This window comes from Hyla sarda, chromosome 3, assembly GCF_029499605.1.
Source record: "Hyla sarda isolate aHylSar1 chromosome 3, aHylSar1.hap1, whole genome shotgun sequence".
Lineage (NCBI taxonomy): Eukaryota > Metazoa > Chordata > Amphibia > Anura > Hylidae > Hyla > Hyla sarda.
Genome location: NC_079191.1, coordinates 44,762,680 through 44,789,515, shown reverse-complemented (window position 1 = coordinate 44,789,515; position 26,836 = coordinate 44,762,680). Strand labels below are relative to the sequence as shown.

The 26,836-nt window shown below is 42.5% G+C and overlaps 1 protein-coding gene across 2 annotated transcripts in view; it reads right to left on the bottom strand.

Annotated features, from left to right (window-relative positions):
- Window positions 1-26,836, bottom strand: part of RNF144A (ring finger protein 144A) — a 65,271-nt gene that overhangs the window by 10,753 nt on the left and 27,682 nt on the right. For both annotated transcript variants that reach the window (XM_056564128.1, XM_056564129.1), the window contains exons 3-6: window positions 12,647-12,751; window positions 10,218-10,278; window positions 5,145-5,352; window positions 3,088-3,235 (exon numbers count right to left, since the gene is read on the bottom strand). In XM_056564128.1, coding sequence (XP_056420103.1) covers window positions 3,088-3,235; window positions 5,145-5,352; window positions 10,218-10,278; window positions 12,647-12,751 — 522 coding nt within the window. The remainder of the gene's footprint in view (window positions 1-3,087; window positions 3,236-5,144; window positions 5,353-10,217; window positions 10,279-12,646; window positions 12,752-26,836) is intronic.

The following is a 26,836-nucleotide window of genomic DNA, read 5'->3' as shown; positions in this document are numbered from 1 at the left end:
ACCCCTTTAAAATTAGACTATATATACAGATGTAGAGATACATACCAAAAAACATGGGCACATGAAGAGATACATATGTAAAAATACTCATACAGAGAAAATATACATGTACATGAATAACAAAATCTGTCCAGAAAAAAGTTGCTGAGTTGCCCATAGCAACCAATCAGATCGCTTCTTTCATTTTGCAGAGGCCTTTTCAAAAGTGAAAGTAGCGATCAGATTGGTTGCTATGGGCAACTCAGCAACTTTTCCTCTGGACAGGTTTTGATAAATCTCCCCCATAGAGAGGAGCATAAAAAACAAACAGAAAAACATGTACAGAAAAAGAAAGCTACACCTCCACACATAACAACACACACTCCCAATGATGTACATAGAACCATAAAATAAAAAATACTACATAAAAATAGGCACGTTCACACCTACAGGATCCTGCGCAGATTTGATGCGCAGGATTTGTAACTGCAGATTACAAGCTGTGCTCAGTCATTAAAGGGGTAATCCACTGCCCCACGTTTAGTTCCGAACGCTGGGTGCGGGCTGCGGGGGTCGTGACGTTGCGGCCACGTCCCTCGTGACATCACATCACGCCCCCTCAATGCAAGTCTATGGGAGGGGACGTCACGCTCCCTCCCATAGACTTGCATTGAGGGGACGTGATGTAACGTCACGAGGGACGTGGACGTGACGTCACGACCCCCGCAGCCCGCACCCAGCGTTCGGAACTAAACGTGGGGCAGTGGACTACCCCTTTAAGTTTACATTGAGATCTGCAGCGGAATGTGCTGGATACTGTACGTGTGAACACACCTAGCGAGTATTTTTGTTTATATAGCTCCAAGATATTCTGCAGTTCATAACACCAGTGTATCCCAAACAGGGTGCCTCCAGCTCTTGCAAAACTACAACTCCCAGCATGCCCAGATTTTTTAGTTTTGTAACACCTGGAGGTCCACAGCTTGGAGACCACGGGTCTATGGGCACCATCCAAGGTTATTCAGATCACGGACACTGAGGCCAGGGCTATACATGTACATCTATATCTGGTCACCAGAACGGTGACCATCATGGTAAAAGCTGTAAACAACTTTCTATAATTCCATGAAGACTATGTTCACATAACATTTTTTTTAACCTTACTTTTAGCTTTATTTTTAGATTTTTAGTCTTTCCGTTTGCACACAATTTTCTTAGCTGTTTTCAGCTCAAAATATGATACATAAACACGAATTCTGACATTGTCACATTACTTTTTTTCCCCTTATTGGCAAACATTGGACAACATGATCCTTAGACTAACTAACTAGCTAACTAGCTGTAGGACACTGTACACTCATTGGCCACTTTATTAGGTACCCCTTGCTAGTACAGGGCTGGACCCCCTTTTGCCTTTATTCTTCATGGCATACTTCCTACAAGGTGCTTGCAACATTCCTCAGAGATTTTACTACATATGGACATGATGACATCACACAGTTCCTCCATATGGACATGATGACATCACACAGTCCCTCCATATGGACATGATGACATCACACAGTTCCTCCATATGGACATGATGACATCACACAGTTCCTCCATATGGACATGATGACATCACACAGTTCCTCCATATGGACATGATGGCATCACACAGTTCCTCCATATGAACATGATGACATCACACAGTTCCTCCATATGGACATGACGACATCACACAGTTCTTCCATATGGACATGATGACATCACACAGTTCCTCCATATGGACATGATGACATCACACAGTTCCTCCATATGGACATGATGACATCACACAGTTCCTCCATATGGACATGATGACATCACACAGTTCCTCCATATGGACATGATGACATCACACAGTTCCTCCATATGGACATAATGACATCACACAGTTCCTCCAAATGGACATGATGACATTACACAGTTCCTCCATATGAGCATGATGACATCACACAGTTCCTCCATATTGACATGATGACATCACACAGTTCCTCCATATGGACATGATGACATCACACAGTTCCTCCATATTGACATGATGACATCACACAGTTCCTCCATATGGACATGATGACATCACACAGTTCCTCCATATTGACATGATGACATCACACAGTTGTTGCACATCCATGATGAGAATCTCCGGTTCCACCACATCCCAGCGGTGATCTATTGGATGAGATCTGGTGACTGTGGAGACCATTGGAGTCCAGTGACCTCATTATCCTGTATGAGATGATGTGACATGGGGCATTATTCTGCTGACAGTATCATCAGAAGATGGGTCCACCGTAGTCATAAAGGGAGGGACATTGTCAGTAACAATACTCAGGTAGGCTGTCACGTTTATACCATGCTCAACTGGTACTAAAGGACCCAAAGTATGCCAAGAAAATGCTGCTGTAGCCCATCTGCTTCAAGATTGGCCATGTTGTGCATTCAGTGATGGTATTCCGTACACCTTGGCTGTAACCAGTGTTTTTTTTTAGTTACTGTGGCCATTTGGTCATCTCAAACCAGTCTGCCCATTCTCCTCTGATATCAACAAGGCATTTTCATCTACACAACTGCTGTTCACTGGAAATTTTCAGTTTTTTCGAACATTCGCTGTACACCCCCCAGGTGTACATGAAGGTTGTGCATGAAAATCCCAGTAGATCAGCAGTTTCTGAAATACTCAGACCAGCCTGTTTGGCACCAACAACTACGCCTCATTCAAAGATATGTAAATGCCCTTTCTTCCCCATTCTGATGCTCAGTTTGAACTTCAGCAAGTTCTCTTGACCACATCTACATGCCTAAATGCATAGAGTTGCTGCCATGTGATTGGCTGACTAGCTGTTTGTGTCAACAAGCAATCGAACAGGTGTACCTATTAATGTGGCCAGTAAGTGTATATCACATATGTCTGACTACACCCCCCTCCTCCCTCCCCTTCCCCCGTTCTTACGGGGGAATGTGAACCTGATGTTCCCCCCCCCAATTTAAATGCTGCAGATTGAGAACATTTTTGCTACGTGTTTATGCATTTGGGCAGTGCGGTTTATCACTCCCAGTTTAGAAAACAATAACCAGGTAACTCACATCGAGTGACTCTAGACAGTACCAGCAGAAGGCGTGCTTGCAGTTTTTACACATCATTTGCGCGCAGCCTTCGTCTCGCTCTATGTAGACTTTACATTTGGGGCACCGCTTGATCGGAACGTCGTCTTCAACCATTTTTAGTGCAGAACTGAAGAGACAAAAGAAAAACCTATATGGTCAGCTCTATAATGTATACTGTACCCTATTACTCTGTATATAGGGGGCATCCTGGGACCCTACAAATACAGATCTCATCTCACGGGCTCCATAGCTGGAGGACATCTAAAAATCATTCCCAATAAAGTAACACAACTTATATAGGTTTTACAGCAGTGTTTTCTAACCAGGGTGCCACCAGTTGTTGCAAAACTACATCTCCCAGCATGCCCGGACAGCTGAAAGCTGTCCGGGCATGCTGGGAGATGTAGTTTTGCAACTGCTGGAGGATCCTGGTTGGGAAACACCACTCAAGTGAAGAACCAAGACAGAGCTGCACATACATAAGGAGCCCTCAGAAGTGACAGCAAACTCCATATAGAATCTGAAACCTATAGGAGAAGATAGATAAATAGATATGAGATAGATAGATAGATAGATAGATAGATATGAGATAGATAGATAGATAGATAGATATGAGATAGATAGATAGATGTGAGATAGATAGATAGATATGAGATAGATAGATAGATAGATAGATGTGAGATAGATAGATAGATAGATAGATATGAGATAGATAGATAGATAGATAGATAGATAGATAGATAGATATGAGATAGATAGATATGAGATAGATAGATAGATAGATAGATAGGATAGATAGATAGATAGATAGATATGAGATAGATAGATAGATAGATATGAGATAGATAGATAGATAGATGTGAGATAGATAGATAGATAGATATGAGATAGATAGATAGATAGATATGAGATAGATAGATAGATAGATAGGATAGATAGATATGAGATAGATAGATAGATAGATAGATAGATATGAGATAGATAGATAGATAGATATGAGATAGATAGATAGATAGATATGAGATAGATAGATAGATTGATAGATAGGAGATAGATATATAGATAGATAGATATGAGATAGATAGATGTGAGATAGATAGATATGAGATAGATAGATATGAGATAGATAGATAGATATGAGATAGATAGATATATAGGAGATAGATATATAGATAGATAGATATGAGATAGATAGATAGATAGATCAATAGATGTGAGATATATATGAGATAGATAGATAGATCGGAGATAGATCAATAGATGGGAGATAGATAGATCGATAGATGTGAGATAGATATGAGATAGATAGATAGATAGATAGATAGATAGATTTTTTGACTGCCGGCGGAGACAAATTTGCGAGCTAAGTGCCTCACTATCTCATAGTTTCACATTTGCATCTATTACACCATAGCTGTATAGCTCTCCATGTTTTATCTGCATGTTCATGTTTCACCTATATCCTTGTGCTGGCAGTGTGCTGCTGCATTCTTCTGTTGCTAGATAGATAGATAGATAGATAGATAGATAGATAGATCGATAGATGTGAGATAGATAGATCGATATCCACTCTAAGAAACAAAAGCCGCAGCACTCCAAGGTACAAGGTGAATAGGATTTATTGACCCAACATCAGGAACAACGTTTCAACAGCCCAATTGCAGTCTTTCTCAAGCCCCCTCCCGTAGACTTGCATTGAGGGGACGGGCGTGATGTCACACGGGGGCGGATTCCTGACATCACAGACTTCTGTTCCCGTAGTCGCGACTCAGACCCTCCAGCGCTTCCGCACAAAAAACAGGTGGGTGCCGCATACAATACTGCGGGGGTCCCAAGCGGCGGGACCCCTCGAGATCAGACATCTTATCCCCTACCCTTTCGATAGGGGATAAGATGTCTAGGGTGGGAGTACCCCTTTAAGCTATGGAGACCCGTGGCCAGGGGTCTCCGCTCTGACATGCACCCAGCATACATTCACCCTTGGGAGTGCTGCTGCCTTCTTCTGTTTTAGATAGATAGATAGATAGATCCTGTACCTTGACTCTCCTGGGAGGAAAGTGATTGGCATATTCTCCTGGCAGCCTTGCCCTGGGTGCCAGTTGGCCTTACAGGATGAGCAGAACTCTATATCGCAGGACGTACACTGTACCAGCTGAGGATTCTGTGGCCCCTTCTCTTGTAATTTGCAGACTGCTTGGCAGGACGATGATGGACACCAAGTTTTACATGGATCCAAAAGGACTTCTACATATGGAGAAACAAAAAAACAAAAAAATATATATATATCTTAAAGTCATTCACGGTAATACGTATATGTCTGCACATTACTTAAAGTATATACAGATAGTTCATCCAATGATAACAGTGATGGGAGCTTTTCTACGTCTGTGGAGTTCCTGGTGCCAGAAAGTTAAACAGATTTGTAAATTACTTCAAAGATCAAAAAATCTTAATACTTCCAGTACTTTTTAGGGGCTGTATACTACAGAGGAAATGTTTTTCTTTTTGGATTTCTCTTATGTCATGACCACAGTGCTCTCTGCTGACATCTCTGTCCATTTTAGGAACTGTCTAGAGTAGGAGAAAATCCCCATAGCAAACATATGCTCCTCTGGACAGTTCATAAAATGGACAGCAGAGGTCAGCAGAGAGCACTGTGGTCGTGACATAGGAGAAATCAAAAAAGAAAACATTTCCTCTGTAGTATACAGCTTCCAAAAAGTCCTGGAAGGATTAAGACTTTTTAATAGAAGTCATTTACAAATCTGTTTAACTTTCTGGCACCAGTTGATTAAAAAAAAAAGTTTTCCACGGGAGTACCCCTTTAACATGATATAGTCAATCGCAGGGGGTAAGAGTAGAGTGCAAAACCTGTGTAGAGGAAGAGAGGTGCAGTTGCCCATAGTATCCATTCAGATCACTTCTTTCATTTTTAAAAATGCCTCTGAGAAATGAAAGAAGCAATTTGATTGGTTGCTATGGGCAACTGCACCACTGATACGATACTCCACACAGGTTTTGATAAATCCTCCCCCCATGTCTGGGAAATAAATATGAATAAGATCTACCATAACTTTAGGATCAGTATATTCTGACCTCTAGGACCCCCACCGACTGTGAACATTTTGCCTATGCACAGCTGTTGTAGCAACTTATGCCCTTTTGGGTTTTTCCTGCACAGCTCCACTCCCATCCACCAGGCTGTGCAGGAAACTGCAGCATAACCTGATTTAAGTGAATGGGATAGCGGCAGTTCCCTACACCAGTGGTTTCCAAACAGTGTGTCTCCAGCTGTTGCAACAGCTTGAGACACACTGTTTGGAAAACAATGCCCTACACATTTGGGTGGCAAGGTGTGCCGTTGTGCAGGGGATGAAGGTGTGCCGTTGTGCAGGGGATGAAGGTGTGCCGTTGTGCAGGGGATGAAGGTGTGCCGTTGTGCAGGGGATGAAGGTGTGCCGTTGTGCAGGGGATGAAGGTGTGCCGTTGTGCAGGGAATGAAGTGCTACACCAGTGATACTACGCCTTCATACTGGGGTCCCTGAAGGTCAGACCCTAAATGAAAATACTTATTGCATTATTTATATAGCACCAACATATTCTGCAGCGATGTACAGAGCTAGTCGTCAGAGCTAGTCACTGTGGCCTATAGACTCAGACTGTGCTTAAAGGGGTTATCCAGGTTTAGAAAAACAGAGGTGATTTCTTCCAAAAACAGCACCACACCTGTCCTTAGGATGTTTGTGGAAATAAAGTACAGTTCCACTGAAGTGAATGTGTGGTGTACAGGAGTGGGGTCGCCTTTCGCTACCATGAACACTGTTTGGGTGGCTGAAGCTTCAAAGGGCTCCAGTTAGTCTCAGGTCTATCTCTTTAAATGTATTTCTATGCAAATGTATTGTACTATGTCTTTATATGTTTTCTGCATGCACAGAGCCTATACAAGTGGAAGGGGGTTAACTTTTTTTTTTACCCAAGAGTCTATGCTTTCTGTACAAAAACTGGTAATATGTCACATTTTCACCCTTTAGCCCTTCTCAATGTAGAATGCAAAACATTACTTCTGAAACAGGCGAAATAAAAATCATTTAAAAACCAACACCACAATTCAGTTCACAAATACCAATTGAGTGGATAACGCACACAAGATATCAATGTTAAGTTGGTGCCCAGACAGGCAACTATTAATGTTTTTATAAACTGCTTTTTGATGTATATTAAAATAATGAATGCATGCCACACAATGTCAGTCTGACATGTTTCACCATATGCATGGCTTCATCAGGGGACAATCTCCTTATAGATGTGTGAAAGAAAAGCACTGACCCTGTACAGTGGCACAGAAGTTCATGTAGGGCTGAAGTCACTCCAAGTACACTGTTTTGTGTCTCTATGATGCAATGTATTCCTCTCTATAAACAATACTTCTAGGAAGAATATCTCCATAGGCCCATATGGATGAGCATCAGATGTTTCGGGCACAAACATTATAACTCGTAGCAGTGACATCCTTCTATTTACTTGTGTAAATATTCCGTGAGCATCATTGATGGTAAGCAGAAGCTTTCTCATATAAACAAATTAACCTTTGAAATAATACTATTTAGGTCAAGATTATATTATTCCCTGAAAGGTTTTGGTAGTAAATCAATTACTTCTTTTCAACACTAAGATGAAAGGACGGGTGAGACAATATTAGACCTGGACGGTCATTACGGAGAAAGGTTTAGATGCTTTTGATTTCCCAATCTTTGATCTGAGCCAAGCAGGAAAGGCAATCATAGGAAACCTTCCATGAGGGAACACGGGCTAAATTATTCATGGCTTCCTCGCTTTAGTAATTGTTACGCAACATGTTCTGGTACAGAGGCGGCATTCTTCTGATGATGGGGCATTTATTGAAGGTTAAACGCTATAGGTCCAAGCATGTCCTCACCGTGGGCGTGACAAGGAACTGTGGGCCAATGCTCATTGCCGCTTTCCCATTACTTGCCGCCATTGGCAAGGAACCCGGTTACAATGTGCATTATAAATGTATCACTTGTAACCACATTACTGTAGCTTCCATCTTCCGTACTATAGACAACAGTAAGTTATGTGACTTATTCAGGGTATTAAAAACTGTAATGTTTTTATATGTTATATATGCCATGACTATGGGTCCTATTGATCGGAAACCCGTCGGAGTTTATGTTTTGTCCTACTTCTATTCATTGGGTGTCTAAATAAAGTGACCTATTTTTAAACTTCATCGGTGGAGCTAGATTCCTTGTTTTGGATAGTGACTTTCTCTGCTCAAGTGCTGGTGACTGGAAGTGGGAGATGTTGCGTTGCCTTTTTGACCAGTTACAATGTAAAGCAACAGCTTGACTTAAAGGGGTATTCCAGGATTATTTTTTATTTGACTATGCTACAGGGCCTGTAAAGTTAGTGTAGTTTATAATATAGTGTCTGTACCTGTGTGTGACGGTGGTCTCACAATTCTTCTGTGATTATCGCTCCAATATTTATTTTTAGCAGCATACAAAATTACTCATGTCTCAGGGTTTCCCAGGGTGCAGTGCATCGAGACCTGACATCACTAGTCAGGTGATCAGAGGGAGCCTATCCTGCTTCAATTTTGTAACAGCTGTAGGCCCCCTGATTAGAAAACACTGTGTTTCAATGGGTGGGGTGACTGATGTGTGGAAGGGAGGAAAGTGATCTCATACTTGAAAGTATGGAATTGTGGGATGTGTAGTTTAGAGAACAAAAACTAACAGAAAAAACCCAGTTCTGGCAGGTAAGTACTAAAGTCACCTTATGGTGGATAACCCCTTTAATGCTGGCTCTATAGTTATTAAATGTAACATATAATAAACCGAGCAAAGCTCTTCAACCTGTGGCTGTCCAGCTGTTGCAAAACTACTACTCCTAGCAGGTCATGCCGGAATTTGTAGTTGTTACAACTGGGAGAATCAACATTAGCAATAAAAGTTGGACTAGGATAATTGTCTCATTGGTAACCAATTCAGTCCTCAAGGTACACCAACAGTCCAGAATTGGAGTGTTTCCCTGTTCTATTCCAATAGAGTAACTAAAAAATGTACAGAATATTGGTGGCGTTGAGGACTGGGATGACCACTGTCAGACACAGCAGAAATTTGATCCATTAATTCCGATTCTTTAGTTCCTGCTGTACCCAAGGCATGGTCATTTACCCCTCCCAACTAAAACTTTGATCTACAAAAAATCATTCTGTGCAGCTAAAATGTCTTAAGCTAGTCATACACATTAAAGGGAACCTTTCATCAGATTTTACCATATCTTCTTCCTCACCATGCACGAAGATGTTCCTGTCCATGCTCGAGAGATATTCCTCACCATGCCCAGGAGATGTTCCTCACCATGCACAAAGATGTTCCTCACCATGCTCAAGAGATGTCCAACACCCACCATGTCCGTGAGATGTTCCTCACCATGCCCAGGAGATGTTCCTCACCTTGCCTGGGAGATGGTTCTCACCATGTCCGGGAGATGTTCCTCACCATGTCCGGGAGATGTTCCTCACCATGTCCGGGAGATGTTCCTCACCATGTCCAGGAGATTTTCCTCACCATGTCCGGGACATGTTCCTCACCATGACCCAGAGATTTTCCTCACCATGTCCGTGAGATTTTCCTCACCATGTCCGGGAGATTTTCCTCACCATGTCCGGGAGATGTTCCTCACCATGACCCAGAGATTTTCCTCACAATGCCCAGGAGAAGTTCCTCACTATGTCCGGAAGATGTTCTTTACCATGCCCTGGAGATGTTCTTTACCATGCCTGGGAGATTTTACCCACCATCCCCGGGAGATGTTTAACCACCATGTCTGGGAGATGTTCCTCACCATGCCCAAGAGATGTTCCTTACCATGCCCGGGAGAAGTAGTCCACTAGGCAAGGAGCCATCCTCTACTAGTCCCAGCTGCTTGGGCTGTGGATGATGAGAAAGATTTTACCGCATATAATTGTGTTGCCCCACGTTATGTATGGTAAAATCTGATGACAGGTTTCCTGTTAAAGTCAGAGAATGAGTATTCAGACAACAGCTGTATGTACGGCTTTAGAAACAAATTTTATTTACCTCTTTCAAACTGCAATTTCTTGTATTTTTGCATTATATCAGCTGCCACCATGCATTCAATCTGTCAAAAAATGGAAAAAAAAGAAACTATAAAAACAGTAACAGTGAATAAACTCTAATGTGCATATGTAGTCCCAATCTGTTCATAGATGCAATGGAAGGGGCTTTTATATCATTTTAAAATCTTTTTTTTTTTTTTTTTTCATTTTACACTTTTAAAGTCCCCATAGCGGATCTTTATATGTAATCATTAGATTGCATTCACTGTATAATGCTGCTCCTTTTGCATAATATTATAAAAAGGGAGATCAACGCTCAACTGAGCCAGGCTGTATCAGTGAATCGCCAATAAGCAGGTAAGGGAAAATTGTCCTGTTCTGACCTCTATTACTTTTGTAATTTTCCTGTATATGGCACTATACCATTGGTACAATTTTTGTTTTGATAGACATTTTTTATAATTTTTTATAATTTTTATTTCTGATATATGATGTGACCAATTTGAAATTAAATATTTTGTTTAGGTTTACACCATTTATCGAGCAGGATCATAAACATATGTTAATAGTTCGGACAATGCCACACACAGTGATATAAAATATGTTTATTTTTATTTTTTTTCTTTGTAAAATGAGAAAAAGGGGGGAAATTTCATTTTTAATAGGGGAGAGGTTTTTATACAATTTCAAAAACAATATTTTATTTTTTATGTTACCCTTTTAAAGTCCCTATAGGGGACAATTATATGCAATAATTGGCTAAATATTGCTGAATATTCTGTGTTATGTACGGTATGAAAAGATGCCCAGGGGAAAGTAGTCTAAACATATACTAGGCAGGTAGTGGCTTCTGACTTTAAAGGGGTACTCCTGTGGAAAACATATATCTTTTTTTTTTTTAAATCAACTGGCTCAAGAAAGTTAAACATATTTGTAAATTACTTTTATGAAAAAAACTTAATCCTTCCAGGCTTATCAGCTGCTGTATGCTCCATAGGAAATTGTGTAGTTAAAGGGGTACTCCTGTGGATTATTTTTTTTTTTTCTTTTTATCAACTTGAGCCAGAAAGTTAAACAGATTTGTAAATTACTTCTATTAAAAAAATCTTAATCCTTCCAGTACTTTTTAGAGGCTATATATTACAGAGGAAATGTTTTACTTTTTAGATTTCTCTGATGTCATGACCACAGTGCTCTCTGCTGACCTCTGCTGTCCATTTTAGGAACTGTCCAGAATAGGAGAAAATCCCCATGGCAAACATATGCTGCTCAGGACAGTTCCTAAAATGGATGGCAGAGGTCAGCAGAGAGCACTGTGGTCATGATATCAGAGAAATCTAAAAAGTAATGCATTTCCTCTGTAGCATACAGCCCCTAAAAAGTACTGGAAGGATTAAGATTTTTAAATAGAAGTAATTTACAAATCTGTTTAACTTTCTGGCACCAGTTGATTTAAAAAAAAAAGCTTTCCACGGGAGTACCCCTTTAATTTCCATCTGACCAAAGTGCTCTCTGCTGACACCTCTGTCCATTTCAGGAACTGTCCAGAGTAGGAGCAAATCCCCATAGCAAACCTATCCTGCTCTGGACAGTTCCTGATATGGACAGAGGTGTCAGCAGAGAGCACTGTGGTCAGACAGAAAAGAGCTACACAACTTCCTCTGTAGCATACAGCAGCTGAAAAGTACTGGAAGGATTGTGATTTTTTTTATAGAAGTTATCTATTTAACTTTCTGGCACCAGTTGATTTAAAGAAATTGTTTTCCTCTGGAGTACCCCTTTAAAGGGGTACTCCGCTGCTCAGTGTTCCGAACAAACTGTTCCGAACGCTGGAGTCGGTGTTTCGGGAGCTTGTGAGGTCATGCCCCACCCCCTCATGATGTCATGCCCCGCCCCCTCAATGCAAGTCTTTGGGAGGGGACCTGACGGATGCCACGCCCCCTCCCATAGATTTGCATTAACGGGGTGGGGCATGACATCATGAGGGGGTGGGGCTATGACGCCACGAGCTCCCGATGTCGGCTCCATTGTTTGGAACAGTTCCAAACGCTGAGCAGCGGTGTACCGCTTTAAGGCCCCTGGCACACTACAGAGATTGCGATGCAGCAGCCTTCTATTGTCTTCAATGGGATTCTGCTGCACTGTGCACACTGTTGAATTTCTACGAATCTGCTGAAAGAATTAATCTGTTCATTCTTTATCAGAATACCACGCAGAACTTCACTGCCGTCATTAGGGACGGCACATGTGCACATGGTCATAGCGCCGATTCAATGCGGTGGTGTCAGCTGCTGGCAAAACGTTCACCCAGAATTTCTTTGGGCGGATATTTGATAGTGTGCAAGGGGCCTTAGAAATCTAATCTACAAAAGGTGATTTATTAGATGGAAATGACAAGGTGCAGAGAGTTTCCCTATCAGGTCTACTTGCCTCATTCTCTTGTAGGTGTCCTCTCTTTGGACATCCAGCATCGGGGCAGCTGATAGCAGTTTCTAAACCTTCCTTGATAAGAAGCTCCACGTATTGTTTCAAACACTGTGTATAAAAAGAGAATAAAAAAAAAATTTTAGTATGTACATGAAGCATAAACCCAAAAATGTCTTAAAGGGGCATACACCATGTTTATCAGGTATGCCCGTCTGCTGAGACTTGGAAGACCCTGCTTCAGCCAACATTGCCAGTGGTTGTGCAAATATTCGAGCCAATGGTCATTTGTGTAGCGCTCACAAAAACATGATGCCTGATCAACCCCTTGATGACTGCTCTCTGATGCCCCCTGATGGTTAGACACATAGTTGCAGGCTTTCTTGATTAATAAATAAAGGCTATGTACAACATATAATACAGCATATAATCAGGGGTCAAGTCCTGGGAAAAAAAAGTGTGGGAATTCACCCAAGATTTCCATTATAGACATCTTATACCCTATACGCTGCTGGAGACCACCACGTTCTCCCTGCAGCACCCAGCGTTTGTTTTGAGCGTTGGGTGCAGCGCCGGAGGCTCGTGACATCACAGCCCCTCAATGCAAGTCTATGGGAGGGGGCGTGACGGCCGTCACGCCCCCTTCCATAGAATTGTATTGAGGGGGCTTTACTGTTACGTCATGAGCCTCTGCCCCACATCACCAGTCATCCGGCATGGAGCGAAGCTCACTCTGTGCACCGGATGTCTGGGGTGCCGCAGCTGAGATCGCGGGGGTCCCCAGCAGCAGGATCCCCGCGATCAGACATCTTATCCCCATATATTTTGGATGTCTAGGGGCGGAATACCCCTTTAAGGGTTGGTCCTGCAGGACAACTGCTAATGGGATCTGCGTTCCTGTTGTGGAAAAAGTGCAGGGACTCCGTTCCCATGAGTTCCTGCAGGACTTGAGCCCTGCATATAATGCTGTGCATAGTAAGGTTTCTTACTATGTTATGTCATTGGTCATTGACCACTGGGCATCCTGCAATATATCGTTCACAAATTACTTTAGAAGAAAGAAAGAAACAATTGCACTGAAAATTATTCAACCCCCATTGCAGCCTCTTTAGCTGCATGAGGTAAAATGTTAGAGATAAAGCACATCAAATAGCCTATATTGCAGCTACCATGCCCACATTTACCATCTTTGATAAATGCCACAATCCAGTGCCCTGTAATTGGATTATTATGTGGTGTAAATATATATATATATATATATATATATATATAATCATAATGTTCTCCAAATGTCTGACTGAAATATATCATACAATATAATAAAAAAAGGTAAGTTAATTGCAATATATATATATATATATATATATATAAATTACATAATAATAACAAAAACAGTGCAAAATGTCTTATGTCATAAAAAAAGTGTAAGATAACTTTTTACAGAAGTCTGCTTATTAAAGGGTTAAACGTACCAGACAAAGATGAACATAGCCATGCCCGTGTGTCTCCAACATGAGAAGGCGCATTTAGTTTGCATACTGTTTGCATTGAAATTTACATAAACCCGGCGAACTTCTATGTTCCAGTGAGAATATTCACTCTGAAATAACCTTTTAGGTATAAGGCAGAATGAAAACAGTGGCCACAAAGATATTAGACGTTATTGGATGTAACAAATCATGGATTTTAGTACTTAGCAGGCAAAAGTTGCTAGAGAAGTTTTCATTTAGTTGCCGTCACGCCCCCTCCCATAGACATGAATGGAGGGGGCGTGGCATGACTTCACGTCCCCAGTACCGGAAACCTGGAGGTTTCAGAAACTGGAGATTCAGCACCCACATAGACTGCGGGTGCTGCAGGGAGATCGTGGGGGGGTCTCAGCAGCCCCATTCCCCCCCCCCCCGCGATCAGACATCTTATCCCCTATTCTTTGGATAAGGGGATAAAATATTTTTGCCCGGAATACCCCTTAAAGCACTTGGTATGCACCCTGATATCTTAAGGAGGTTGTTTGGAGAAAAGACTTAAACCATTGACAAGTTGTTTTGGAATAAGAAGTCATGTTTTTCTAAACCTGCAAGACCCCCAATGACAATCAGCCCTGTCCCTTACAACCACCCCCTGTAGGTGAACACTCAGACACAACTGCTGTCCATGTACGGGTAATAGGTGGTAATGTACAGCTACCAATGTCATATATTGGAAGGAGTTAAAGAGTACCTGTCACCAAATAGAACTTTTAATATAGTGTTCTTTGTGTAATTTCCAGACACTTTCCCATTCACTTGCTTTTAAAATTATCAACATAAATATGTTTAAAATGTAATAGAAAAATCGGCCACTGGGTGGCGCTGTTGTGTTCCCTGCCACAATTAATACAGCTCTGACATTTTTAAGGGCGGGAGGGGTGTTAGGAGTAGTTAGGGAACATAGCCTGAGTTAGTTTAGAAAAGTTTATTTGGTGTCAGGTACGTTTTAAATACATTTATCGTACATACACTAGTTTAAGCCGAGTTTTTCAGCACGATTTTTCGTGCTGAAAACGCCCCCCTCGGCTTATACTCAAGAGATCTCTCCGCCTGTCAATCCCTTCATCAGTGGTCTTCAACCTGCGGACCTCCAGATGTTGCAGAAGCCGGGCCTGCTGGGTGTAGTAGTTTTGAAACCTCTGGAGGTCCGCAGGTTGAAGACCACTGCAGCCTTCGTCATCATCCAGCCCCCCCCCCCCCCCGCCCCCTTTTGTTTTGTACTCACCTCCTCTCGGCGGGAAGTTAGGGTGAGCTGATCCGGGCCATCTATGCTGCAAGGACCGTCCGGTGGGGATGGTTAGTCATTGCGGGCTGTCCATTTTCACCGGGGGGCCTCTTCTCCGCGCTTCAGGCCCGACCCTGGAGTAGTAACGTTGCCTTGACGACGACGCACAGGGACGTTCATGCGCAACGTCCCTGTGCGTCGCCGTCAAGGCAACGTCACTGGGTCTGGGCCCGAAGCGCGGAGAAGAGGCCCCCTCAGTGAAAATGGACAGCCCGCAATGACTAACCATCCCCACCGGACGGTCCCTGCAGCATAGATGGCCCGGACCAGCTCACCCTAACTTCCCGCCGAGGGGAGGTGAGTACAAAACAAAAAAGGGGGGGGGGGGGCTGGATGATGACGAAGGCCGCAGTGGTCTTCAACCTGCGGACCTCCAGAGGTTTCAAAACTACAACTCCCAGCATGCCTGGACAGCCGATTGCTGTCCGGGCATGCTGGGAGTTGTAGTTTTGCAACATCTGGAGGTCCGCAGGTTGAAGACCACTGATGAAGGGATTGACAGGCGGTGATGATGAAGGGGGGGATGATGACGGGGGACTGGATGATTACATGGGGGGATTATGTATTTCCCACCCTAGGCTTATAGTCGAGTCAATAACTTTTCCTGGGTTTTTGGGGTAAAATTAGGGGCCTCGGCTTATATTCGGGTCGGCTTATACTCGAGTATATACAGTATCCACTATTCACATTTTTCTATGGATAAGTTTATGTCTGTCTGTTACAGCCCTTCCCATCTTCTAGGATGGGGACACCCACCCTTTATTCTTCCTTGAGTGATTGGTCACAGTGGGAAAGAACTGTATAGTACAGTGGTCGGCCACCTGTGACTCTTCAGATGGTGCAAAACGATAACATTTTTGTAGATGAAGTCTCAATTATAATGTTTTAGAAGCTTCTGCACTTGTTGAGTCTTACCACCAATGATTAAAACAGTCTATGCTCCCTTCATGCTTGAGGTTCCACCTCTAATCGAGTATATCTCATGCATGGGCCATGAATAACTAATTCTATGACTGGATTTGTCTATAGACAACTAAGCTAGGCCACAATGCATGAGTCTATGAAAGTGCTTTGTGATTGTTTTGTATGCCAAGAAAAGCTTGGCTGAGTAACATGGCATGAGGCTTATCTTGGCACCGAGAAGTGGTAGATTCCTGGAGATTAGTACCACATTCACATACTGTATGTGCCCCCTTGGAAGTCTGTCTCATGCCTCAAGTCTCTAAAATGTTAGGAGTTCATATGGGAACATAAACATTGATTTTAGCTATTTCCATATAGATTCTACCCCAAGTAAGATGGATGCCAAGATGAATTACTTAGTCTGATCTCCGCATTTACAGTATATGATTTAGATATTAAAGGGGTGCTCCTGTGGAAAACTTTTTTTTTTTAAATCAACTGGTGCCAGAAAGTTAAACAGATTTGTAAATTACTTCTATTAAAAAATCTTAATCCTTCCAGTACTTTTTAGGGTCTGTATACTACAGAGGAAATGCTTTACTTTTTAGATTTCTCTGATGTCATGAGCACAGTGCTCTCTGCTGATCTCTGCTGTCCATTTTAGGAACTGTCCAGAGCAGGAGAAAATCCCCATAGCAAACATATATTGCTCTGGACAGTTCCTAAAATGGACAGCAGAGGTCAGCAGAGAGCACTGTGCTCATGACATCAGAGAAATCTAAAAAGTAAAGCATTTCCTCTGTAGTATACAGACCCTAAAAAGTACTGGAAGGATTAAGATTTTTTAATAGAAGTAATTTACAAATCTGTTTAACTTTCTGTCACCAGTTGAAAAAAAAAGGTTTTCCACAGGAGTACCCCTTTAACCTCTTAAGGACCCATGACGTATGCGTACGTCATGAGTCCCGGTCCTGCGATATAACGCGGGGTCACACAGTGACCCCGCATCATATCGCGGCGGGCCCGGCGTCATAGTGAAGCCGGGACCCGCCTCTAATAGCGCGCGGCACTGATCGCTGTGCCGCGCGCTATTAACCCTTTAGCCGCGCGCTCAAACTTGAGCCGCGTGGCTAAAAACAAAAGTAAAAGTGCCAGGCTAGCTCAGGGAGCTGTTCGGGATCGCCGCGGTATAATCGCGGCATCCCGAACAGCTGTAGCACAGGAGGAGGTCTTCTTACCTTCTCCTGTGCTGTCCGATCGCCGAATGAATGCTTCAAGCCTGAGATCCAGGCTTGAGCATTCAATCGCCGAAAACACTGATTGATCCATTCCTATGGAGATGGATCAATCAGTGTAAAAGATCAGTACATGCAATGTTATAGCCCCCCCCCCCCCTATAGGAGCTATAATATTGCATAAGAAAAGTGTAAAAAAATCATTAACCCTTTCAATTATCCCTTCCCCTAATAAAAGTTTGAATCACCCGGCATTTCCAAAAAAAAAAAAAAATACATTATGTAAATAATAATAAAAATAAACATATGTGGTATCGCCGCGTGCGGAAATGTCCGAATTATAAAAATATACCGCTTTTTAAACCACTCGTTCAATGGCGTACGCGCAAAAAAATTCCAAAGTCCAAAATAGCGCATTTTTGATCACTTTTTATACCACAAAAAAGTGAATAAAAAGTGATCAAAAAGTCTGATCAGAACAAAAATGGTACCGCTAAAAACTTCAGATGACGGCGCAAAAAATTAGTCCTCAAAGCGTCCTGAACACAGAAAGATAAAAAAGTTATATGGGTCAAAAAATTACCATTTTAAACGTATAAATTTTCCTGCATGTATTCATGATTTTTTTCGGAAGTGATACAAATTCAAACCTATACACGTAGGGTATCATTTTAATCGTATGGACCTACAGAATAAAGATAAGGTATCATTTTTGACAAAAAATGTACTGCGTAAAAACAGAAGCCCCCAAAACTTACAAAATAGTGTTTTTTCATCAATTTTGTCGCACATTGATTTTTTTTCCCGTTTCACCGTAGATTTTTGGGTAAAATGACTAATGTCATTACAAAGTAGAATTAGTGACGCAAAAATTAAGCCATTATATATAATTTTAGGTGAAAATTTTTAAGAGTTATGATTTTTTTAAGTTAAGGAGGAAAAATTGAAAATGAAAAAACGGAAAAAGCCCGGGTCCTCAAGGGGTTAAAGGGGTACTCCACTGGCCAGCATCCTGAACTAAATTTTTCGTACGCTGTGTTTGCGATGCAGGTTCGGCCACGCCCCCTCCCATAGACTTACATTGAGGGTACGTGGTCATGATGTCACGAGGGGCGTGGACGACCCCACATCACGAAAACAACGTTCAAAACATTTAGTTCCGAATACTGGCCAGTGGAGTACAGACCCCTGCAGTGTGCGCACAGCGTTCGTAACTAAATGTTCCGAATGCTGGCCAGTGGAGTACCCCTTTAATTCCCCCCAAAGTGTCTGGACCTGTGGACCTGACCTTAAAATGTGTTATGACCACTACTTCAATGAATGGCGTTACCAGGGGTAAAAAATAAATAAAAATAATAATAATATTGGGGCAAATTCACAAATGTCTGTGTGTCGTTTCTGGACTAAAGTTGAATAATATTCAGACAAGTCTGCAGTGGATCCTTCCATAACATAAACTGAAACAATTTCTAGTTACTTCACAGTAGATTCTGGTATAAATAGTGCAAATTCACCCTTACAGTGGCGACTGGAAAGGCAACAATGCACACGAAAACTATCAATGCCACTGTCCTCATTCTAAATTTCTAGGAAGCCTGTGAGGCTGTACAGAAGCTGCATAAATCCTAGCAGGTCTAACCAGCAAATCCTGAAAAAGGTCCAAACACCAGGCAAGCGACTATGCCAACATCCCTCCCCCCCACACGTGCGCTGGGAATAAGAGACGCTTTGTGCACCAGACAATTAGCCCTGGGAATCGGTCTGTTTACCCTGATTATTGGCCCGGCTAGCATGCCAAGCAGCAGAGGAGATGTGTGCCAGTGCCAGTGTTGACATGGTGTAGAGGGTTGCCAGGGAGGTGCAGATTGCTTCTTGATATGCAGTCAGTGTGCGCTGCTGTGACTGTTCCTCTCCTGAGCGATCCAGCTGAATAAGCAGGAAATGTTTATTTTTTACAGATCCTATAGGAAACTGCCCATACAAGCTGCACACTGTCAACTCTTTATTACGGTCAGAGCTACAGACATGGGCAGATAGCTCTGATACGCGTGTCTAAGGCCGAGTTCACATTAGCATTCAGTACCATTAAGAGGGGGACCGTTTGTTAAATTTGCCAAAATTACCAGACTTGAGCAGAGAAAAAAATACTGTTAGCAGTAATTCTTTCTCCGTTAAAATCCTGCAAAACAACTGACACCTGATGGAAACCCGACAAGCCCCATTCAAAGTCATTGGCATCCGGAAACCCTACAGGCCCCATTCAAAGTCATATGGATATGGGAACCTGATGGGCCCCATTCAAAGCCAATGGGACCCAGAAGCCCCACATTTCCTATTCAAAATCAATGGGACCCAACAGTGTCCGTTGTGCTTCAACCAATTCAGGGTCCGAGCAGGGACCCGCACGATCAGACATCTTATCCTTTGGATAGAGGATAAGATGTCTAGGGGTGGAGTACCCCTTTAATCTAATTCTGTCATATGTGTTTCCTTCAATGCCAAAAGACAGGGTTAGATTCCCTGACACATTCATACAGGCCTGGACAATGCCGGAGGTGCCAGGTCAGAGAGTAAGCACCTCAGTGGAAGATCTTTGGACTGGAGCTTCTTTGCCAGGTAGACCCTCAGGGTTGTCATGGGGGTCACAGGGAGTCTATAATTCCTCTGCCTATTGCCTGTTGTATTACAAAGGTCTCTCCTTCACATATGAAAGTGCATATAGTTCAATTCCCTAACATAAAAGAGGTCGTTCCAAAAAACAATGCACCACTTTAATTCTAGGGTTGTACAGCTTTAGTGATGTTGAATCCTATTAAAGGGGTACTCCGCTGCTCAGCATAGTCCCACCCCTCATGGCGTCATGCCCCGCCCCCTCAATGCAAGTCTATGGGAGGGGGCATGACAGCCGCCACGCCCCCTCCTATAGACTTGCATTGAGGGGGTGAGATGTGACATGATGAGGGGCGGGGCTATGATGCCACAAGCTCCCGGTGCCGGTTCCAGCGTCTGGACCAGTTTGTTCCAAACACTGAGCCGCGGAGTACCCCTTTAAACCATCTGTACAATTACCTGGGCTCTTCTACAATGCATACATCTTACTAGGGATGTCTCTATACCAAAACTGGTATCGGTATTGGCGCTGATACTACACATTGTGCAAATGTCCCTGATACTCATCCCGATACCGCGCAGATGCAACGTGCTCAGTGGGCAGAGAGACATAGTTTCCATCAATAGGTCCCCTCCATTAATAAAAAAAAATCCATCCTCTCCATTGCTGAGGCCTCTTCATTGTTTGTTTCATTATGTGAAGTGTTGCAGGACCTGCCATGCAATTAAATTACATCATTGTGCGGCTTGTAGGAGAAGGTCCTGCAACACTAACAGAATGGAGGATGCAGAGTCCTCAGTGCAAGAGTAGATGGAAGGTGAGTGGAAGTTTTATTATCTTCCTTTGAAGGGGACTTATTGTTTCCCTACCTACCTTACTACTCTGGGGCTTTAACCTAATAGGAGGATTCCCTACTTACCTATTTCCTGGGGCCTCCTACCTAAAAGGGGAGATTTCCTTGCCTATCTAACTACTGGGAGCTTCTACCAAATAGAAAGGATTTCTTACCTACAGGGGGCTTCTACCTAATAAGTGGATTCCTTACCTACCTATCTTCAGGGTTTCTACCTAATGGGAGGATTTCCTACTTATCTTCTGGGGGCTTCTTCCTAATAGAGGAGATTCCCTAAGTACCTACCAGGGGATTCTAACTAATAGAGGGGATTCCCTGCCTACTTACTTGGGGCTTTTACCTAATAGGGGGATTCACTACATATCTCCTGGGGGCTTTTACCTAATAGGGAAATTCACTATCTACTGGGGGCTTCTACCTAATAAAGGAATTCCCTACCTATCTATTTCTACCTATATTCTACCTAATAGTTTTACCAGAATAAACCCAGTACAAGACACATTGCCCCCCTCCCCATTTAGATTGTAACTGGAAATATTTCCCCTATATCCGGCTGCACTACAGAATATCAGCTCCCAGTATTTCTATTATAACTATGTACAGCTGTTCTTCTCCGAAAAGAATACAGCATCAGGGATTTCCTGCAAGAAAAAAAAACAAAAACAATTGGCTCCTATTCAAAAAGAGATTATTTCAGGACATAATTGCGGCAATAAGTGAGCTGACATCTGCCAGATGATACCCATTGATTAAGTGGCGCTGCCAGATTCCCTTCGCTGAAGAATCCTTTTATACAACAGTCTGAAGGAACATCGCGCTCTTACGGGCACTACCTTGTCAGTCTTGTAATAATACCGAGGCTGTTTTGGTCAAATAATGTCAGTACTGAATGGCAATATCTGTGGGATTACTAGAGTGCAGTGGTCTTCAAACTGTGGCACTCCAGCTGTTGCAAAACTACAACTCCCAGCATGCTCGGAGTTGTAGTTTTGCAAGTGCTTGAGGGCCACGGTTTGAAGACCACCACTACAGAGAATGCAGCTACACCCAAGCCCTAGAGAAAGGGCCCAGAAGCTGGGACCCACACTGTTCCCAATAATGCAGAAGAATTATGACCCAGGGAAAAAAGATAATACTGCACGTACTGACAGCATTCCATTCATTCTCTATGGGGCTTCTGTACATTGCCAAACATTAGGACCTGGACAGTACTGCACATGTGCAGCCAGCATTCCATTCATTCTCTATGGGGCTTCTGTACATTGCCAAACATTAGGACCTGGACAGTACTGCACATGTGTAGCCAGAATTCCATTCATTCTCTATGGGGCTTTCGTACATTTCCAAGGATAGAGGATAACTCTGTGAAATAGTAATACTTGTTAAGGCTACGTTTCCACTTGTTTTTTTCATGCAAAAAGTTTTCAATGGTGTTAATGAACTGCAAAAAATGCATGTGGAAACCTATTGTAATGTCCCAGTACAGAACATGGTTCTGTACTACCCTTAGGCCCTGTCAGGTTGAGTCCCTCAGTGACCTGGGGGCTCTCCTGCAGTGTCTCCCCTGCTGTTCCTGTAATGTAATTTATTATAATGGGATTGTAGTCAGTGTCCTAATGTATAGTTAGTATAAAGGACCTGTGAGATGCTGTGAGATGTTGTCTAAAGGACCTGTGAGATGTCACATGTTATGTTATGACATGATGTTACCCAGACAGCACCAGCTTAATGCAGCTTGACCAATGGGCTTTGGCTCAGCCCCCCTCTATATAAGCGGGCGGCCATTACAAATCTCTCAGACTCTTCTTTACTAAGACCAGCAAACACCAGATATCTCAGTGCTAGTGTCCAGCACCTGGAAGGCCTCAAATTTTCAGTCATTCCAGTAAGTAAAAAGTCTATGTCTGCTGCCACTACCCATAGTCAAGTCCAGACTAAAGTCAAGCCTCAAGATAATTATCTAAAGTCTATGACAAGTCTAATTGGTCCCAGTAAACTGCGTGGTCCTTCTGGGTTCCTGGCCACCTCTGTGGGAATCTGGCCTAGCTGTGAAGATAATTAGATCTATCTAAACTCAGTAAAGCCTCCGTTAAACCATAACTGGTTGTGGACTCTCCTTTCACTACCTAGACATTGGAATAATGGAGATACCGTTCGTGTGGTTCCGGTACCCAAAAACCACTCTGGCGTCATGAACATTAGGGGTTGTCCCGGGGGTTAATACCATCTTACCCCATCCACCTACACCGTCCGCTACACCCTGTGGTCCTGCCATACACCGTGGGTGACCACACTAAAGTATTTTGGTACATTTAGCCAAAGAGTGGAAATGATGCAGAGAAAAATTATAATGGAAAGATTTGCACTTCTGTGTTTTGGATTTACTCCTGGTTTGGCTAAAAATACTCACCAAAAACTGGCCCCATGTGAACCCAGCCTAAGACTGCCTAATGATCCCCAGAGGTAGACCTGTAGCTTGAAGTTTCAAGACCTCTAATATGACCTCACCTCTACAAATCCCATACCTAGCAATGATGTTCTCTATGTGGCAGAGGGGTCTCTGGGTCCCTTAGTTTATTGAGTTTGTTTATTGAGAGTTTGGGTGACATAGAAATAGATGTCCTTATGGAAGTTCTGGTGCATAGACTCCTACAAAGTCATTAGAACAGCTACAAAGGGAATCAATCTATACCCTTAATCATTCATAGTCTTCTTTTTCTCAGAGACGTGATTTCATATAGTACTGAAACATTTAAAAGAAATGAAGGAGGGGGCAAAGGCCACTCTGCGCCGAACCTTTAGGAATACATCCATCAATGCAATCTGAGCCACTGTAAGTCACACAATGGGATTCTCCGCACTCTGATCTTTCTTTTCTTTCCTGAACTCATTATCGTGAATCGTGTTTTCAGAAGATCTTGTCTTCATGACAATATACTGAGATGGGATGGTTTAGTACAATGCCCCCCTCGCCCCCACCAACCAGCTATGATTAGTCATATTACCATTATAATACAACATACAGGTTTGCTTCCTCTTATTATGTTCTTCTGTAAGACCAAGAACATCTTGTGAAGACCAAGTCTACTTCCGACATCCTAGTTTTGTAGGCTTTACATACTGTACTTCCTCCCTTAGATCCCCTCCAGGTGCACACACAAGGCCTAATTTTTCCACTTTGAACTTTTTCAGAAGTCACATGACTATAGATCCAGGAAGTCAAAGGTCATAGAATTTCAAAACAATTGGGTCCAGGAGCCAATAAATCCCAAGTATTCCAGGATTTTTTTTATTTGACTATGCTACAGTGGCTGTAAAGTTAGTGTAATTCATAATATAGTGTCTGTATCTGTGTTTGACGGTGGTCTCGCAATTCTTCTGATATTTTCGCCTCAATATTTACTTTTAACAAAATACAAAATTACTCAGGTCTCGGGTTTTCCCAGGTTGCATTGCAGCGAGACATGACATCACTAGACAGGTGTGCAAAGGGAGCCTGTCTGCTTTAATGGGGGGAGCGACTGCTAGGTGGGAGAGAAGTAATTTTGCAACAGCTGTAGGCACCCTGGTTAGAAAACACTGGTCTTTTGAATGAAATGCAGCTCATTTGTGTTTCAATGGGTGAAGTGGCTGATGTGTGGGAAGGAGGAAAGTGACCTCAAACTTACAAACAAGGAAGCATGGGATACGTAGTTAAAGAGACCAAACTCCAACAGGAAATAGCCAGTTCACGAAAAGATAGCCACAGCGTTATGGTAATCTTATAGCCATTTAGCAGATCCTTCCTAAGCATGTCCATTACTGTCTGCCAGGTACGTACTAAAATCACCTTATGGTGGAAGTGTACCTGTCAGATCTGACAAAAAAATAATAATATGTTACTCAGTATCTAATCCTGACCATGCCCCTATCACCTATATCTATTTAAAAAAAAAAATACCTCTTTTCATTAGCTCACTGTGTTCGAAATTTGGATCTGACAGTGCTCATTTAAAGGGGTTATCCAGGATAAAACTTTTTTTTTTATATATATATATCAACTGGCTCCAGAAAGTTAAACAGATTTGTAAATTACTTCTATTAAAAAATCTTAATCCTTTCAGTACTTATGAGCTTCTGAAGTTAAGGTTGTTCTTTTCTGTCTAAGTGCTCTCTGATAACACGTGTCTCGGGAACCGCCCAGTTTAGAAGCAAATCCCCATAGCAAACCTCTTCTAAACTGGGCTTCCTTTTTTTAATGTCTGACATGTCACACAGACATTTTGAATGTTTTGATCGGTGGGGATCTTAGTGCTGAGGCACCCACTGATCACTAGATATTGCCGGGAGAAGTATGCAGAAGTGTTTCAGTTCCCAGCTCGCCCCTTGATCATACTCATGCAGGAGACAGCCTTCTCAGACTTACAATGGAGCCCGTCTCATTCCAAAGACAAATCGGGAGTGAAGCTCTCAGCCAAGTGCTTCTCCCAGCTATATCTAGCTATCAGTGGGGGGGGGGGGGGGGGGGGTCTCAGCACTGATACCCTGAACCAGTGTTTTTAAAGGGGTATTTTTTTTTTATATCAACTGGTTCCAGAAAGTTAAACAGATTTATAAATTACTTCTATTAAAAAATCTTAATCTTTCCAACAATTATCAGCTGCTGAAGTTGAGTTGTCCTTTTCTATCTGGCAATAGTGCTCTCTGCTGACATCTCTGCTTGTCTTGGGAACTGCACAGAGTAGAAGAGGTTTGCTATGGGGATTTGCTTCTGCTCTGCACAGTTCCCGAGACAGGTGTCATCAGAGAGCACTTAGACAGAAAAGAACAACTCAACTTCAGCAGCTCATAAGTACTGAAAGGATTAAGAATTTTTAATAGAAGTAATTTATAAATCTGTTTAACTTTCTGGAGACAGTTGATATATAAAAAAAAAAGATTTTTCCTGGATAACCCCTTTAAACCTTCTTTAGCTCACGGCACACCTCAGAATTTTATTTTTTTTTTTTGTTACTGTGGGACACCTCCTCTTTCCCCACCCGTATAGAGTTTTCGCCATGTAGGTAGATTGTCCTGTGTAGGTAGGACCCGCCTGTAGGTAGCTTCCCCCTGTAGGTAGCTTGTCCCCCTTTAGGTAGCCCTACATGTAGTTTGCCCCCTTGTAAGTAGAAACCCCTGTAGGCTTTATGAGTGTTACTGGCCTGTTACTACTGAAGGAGGTGCACTGGTCTTAATGGCCAAGTAAAGCAAAGGTTGCACTTAGGCCCAAAAAATGCAGTGGCTCAAAAGTGATTCAAAAATGGCAGTGGCGTTCCTTTTCCAAAAACTACCAAGTGGAATCCAAGCATAAGGATAGGTTTCTACTTTGTTTATGTTTTTTTTCAAATGTCCCAAAAAATAACCCGCATCCAGAAGTTAACAGAAAGTCAAAAGGGATTATGAAACACCAAACCCACTTGTAATTTTATCCCTTGCCTTTTGTATTACTCATCTTGGGATGTCAAGACTAAAACCCACTATTTTTGGAAAAAAAAAACACAACAAAAACTTCATCTTCGCAGTGCAAAATGAAAGGGCAGTTCTTTTGTGCCAACCACTCCTTAGCCTCAGGCCTCATTCACATGGCGGAAAATTTGCAGAATGTCTGTCCAGAAAACACAGGTGGACATTCCGCAAATAACATGTTCTGCCGGCCCTAGGATGGCTCGGAAAGGCACAATCTCCATAGACTGAAATGCATTTCCAATGGGCTTTCGGCAAAAGAATGAACTTGCTCATTCTTTCGGCGGAGAGCGGAATCA